The sequence below is a fragment of the Haliotis rufescens genome, unplaced genomic scaffold (assembly GCF_023055435.1).
Source record: "Haliotis rufescens isolate VD_foot unplaced genomic scaffold, xgHalRufe1.0.p SCAF_99, whole genome shotgun sequence".
NCBI classification, from domain to species: Eukaryota; Metazoa; Mollusca; class Gastropoda; order Lepetellida; family Haliotidae; genus Haliotis; species Haliotis rufescens.
In genome coordinates, this window is record NW_025964393.1 from 352,178 (window position 1) to 354,808 (window position 2,631).

General features: G+C 46.3%; 1 protein-coding gene across 1 annotated transcript; it reads right to left on the reverse strand.

Moving 5' to 3' along the window:
- Nucleotides 1–323: 323 nt before the first annotated feature.
- LOC124120301 (arylsulfatase J-like) lies at nucleotides 324–1,989 on the reverse strand. The gene is made up of 2 exons (XM_048391807.1): nucleotides 465–1,989; nucleotides 324–381 (listed from the first exon to the last, which is right to left on the reverse strand). The coding sequence occupies exon 1, from the start codon at nucleotides 1,928–1,930 to the stop codon at nucleotides 491–493; it is 1,440 nt and encodes a 479-aa protein (XP_048247764.1). The 5' UTR covers nucleotides 1,931–1,989; the 3' UTR covers nucleotides 324–381; nucleotides 465–490.
- Between the last annotated feature and the right edge of the window lie 642 nt (nucleotides 1,990–2,631).

A 2,631-nucleotide genomic window follows, 5' to 3' on the forward strand; every position in this document is an offset into this window, starting at 1 on the left:
TATAAATGCAATTTCCATTAAAACACAAATAAATAGATAATTAAAATGGCCCTTTGGACGCGATGCGTTGATATATTTATCCTGTATAATCCATTAACGTCACAATGACACCAATGGTCTTGAAGCGCTCTGATAAAGGTGGAAGTACTTCTCTAATACCCATGGAAGTGTCACAACAACAAGAATTGCTTCCTCGAATGAAAAAATAAACCAAGAGAAAGGGCATCGTAGACTGACAATTTAATTTTCAAACAAAATTTATATCACAGTTCCAGAGAGGAATGCATCAGTTTATTCCTAAATGCGACATTATGTTTCTACACGATCCGGTTTTAGACAGGAATTACGTATAATCAAGCAAATCAGATACAAAATAATCACATGACTTTAGACACAACACGTCTCTCGGGGGATCGACTGGTCACGTGACTTTAGGCACATTACATCTCTCGGTGGATCGACTGGTCACGTGACTATATCGAAGTAGTTTCTAGCACCAGCCGGGGCTCCAGCTACCGTTGAAGTTGACTGGGTTAGATCGAGGGTCAGAGGGTGGGTCCATTGCAGGCACCCGAGTCCCATTCTTCCGGGCAAGCATCTGCAGCAGAAAGTTGACAAGGTCGGGGTTGTCCTTGGAAATGTCCTGGTGCTCTGTTGGGTCGGCGCTGATATTGTACAGCATGACACTGGGGAGGGGAGTGTCATCCATGATTGGGAAGTCAAAACCAGCGGGAGGGTACCATCCCGAGTATCCAGGGTTACCAACAATCAACTTCAGGTCTCCCCACCTGAGAGCTGCAGCATAGTGGTCGTCATAGATGTTGTAGACAAATTGATTCCTAACGCTGCTGTCTCCATTGAGGATCATGTCGACTTGACTCAACCCATCAATGTCCAGTTGGCTGGAGTCTCCCCCTGCTATGTCCAGTAACGTGGGGTACCAGTCCACAGCGTGGAACAGACCAGGGTGAGTGTAACCTTTCTTTTTTAGCAGAGTCTTGCTGTAGACGAAACCCGCTCCCCTGGTACCTCCCTCCCATAGTGTGTTTTTTCCACCCCTCAGAGGCCAATTATTGGCACCTTTTGTAGGAGGTCCACCATTGTCTGTTGTAAACACAAGAAGTAGGTTGTCCATGAATCCAAGGTCCTCAAGGACAGTGGTGATGTTGTACACAGCATCGTCTAAAGCGCTAACCATGCCACTGTAAACCATCCTATTTAAGTCATGAATGTGGCTGTATCGGTCTGAATATTTGACGGGCACCTGCAGTGGCCCATGTACAGCTTGAAACGGCAGATATAGATACATCGGCTTGGACTTGTCGTGGTTCATTATGATATCAATGGCTCTCTTTGCAAACACGTATGTGGAGTATTCCCCTTGAGCGCCCTTGTAAACATCCGTCATGTTCCTGAAGTCATATCCATAGTAATCAGCCACCTCGTCCCTGACATGTGTGAAGTAGTCCTCTGTACCTGCATAGTAGCCCATAAAGGTGTCAAAGCCTCTGTAGGTTGGCGTGTACTTCCAATTACAGAAACCTAGGTGCCATTTGCCGACCATGTGGGTATCATAGCTGAGGGTCTTCAGCCTCTGTGGGATGGTGATCAGGTCCGCTGGCATGTACTTGGGCTTCTCTATGAAGACCACACTGTCCTGGAGCCCTGTGTGGTAGGGAAACTTGCCTGACATGAAGCAGTTTCTGGAGGGGGAACACAGCGGCTGGACATAAGAGGAGTTAAGGATGACGCCGCTACGGGCGAGACGGTCAAGTGTCGGGGTCTTGATGTCGGGGTTAATCCAACCAACATCATTCCAGCCAAGGTCATCGGCCACAATGAAGACAATGTGTGGTTTGTCTGCACCAGTGCTGCTTTTTAAACACAAAGCGACCACAACAGCCAGGACAGCTGTAAGTGCCATGGTCATGAAATAATGCCAGTATTTGTAACGAGATAGCAGGTATACCTAATGAAATGGCCTGATCTGTTTCGCCTTCAACTTTTAGGTCAATATCTGTCTCCCTCTTATCAGATCACGCTACATGTGAAGGTTACGTTCTTATCATCATATAATTACTGAGCATCTGTTTACACAAATGTACCACATATAACAACAAGAACATAACACATATACCATTAGAGCATTTGTCACAACAACACAACGGATGTAGCATCACTAGCGGCAACACAATGACTGGACGTAGGAGGATGGCGCCACCATGGGTGAGGCAGTCAAGTGTTGGGGATGTCAGGGTTGTTCCAGTCTACGCCGTTCCAGCCAAGGTCATTTGCCACAATGAAGTCAATGTGTGGTTTTTCATCAGCGGTGCCGTTTTTTAGACTATAACAGCCAGGGCGACTGAAAGCTCCATGAAGTAATACCTGTACATGTAACGAGTTAGTATAGCCTGATGAGTTTTTCCTTCAGCGTTAAGGTCAATCTCGATCTCACTCAGGTCACGTCACATGGGCAAGGTTACGTTCTTATCATTACTTTGTTACTGAGTGTTAAACAGAGAAAACGTGACACGTAGACGTCCATGAAACTCTCTCTCTCTCTCTGTGTGTGTGTGTGTGTGTGTGTGTGTGTGTGTGTGTGTGTGTGTGTGTGTGTGTGTGTGTGTGTGT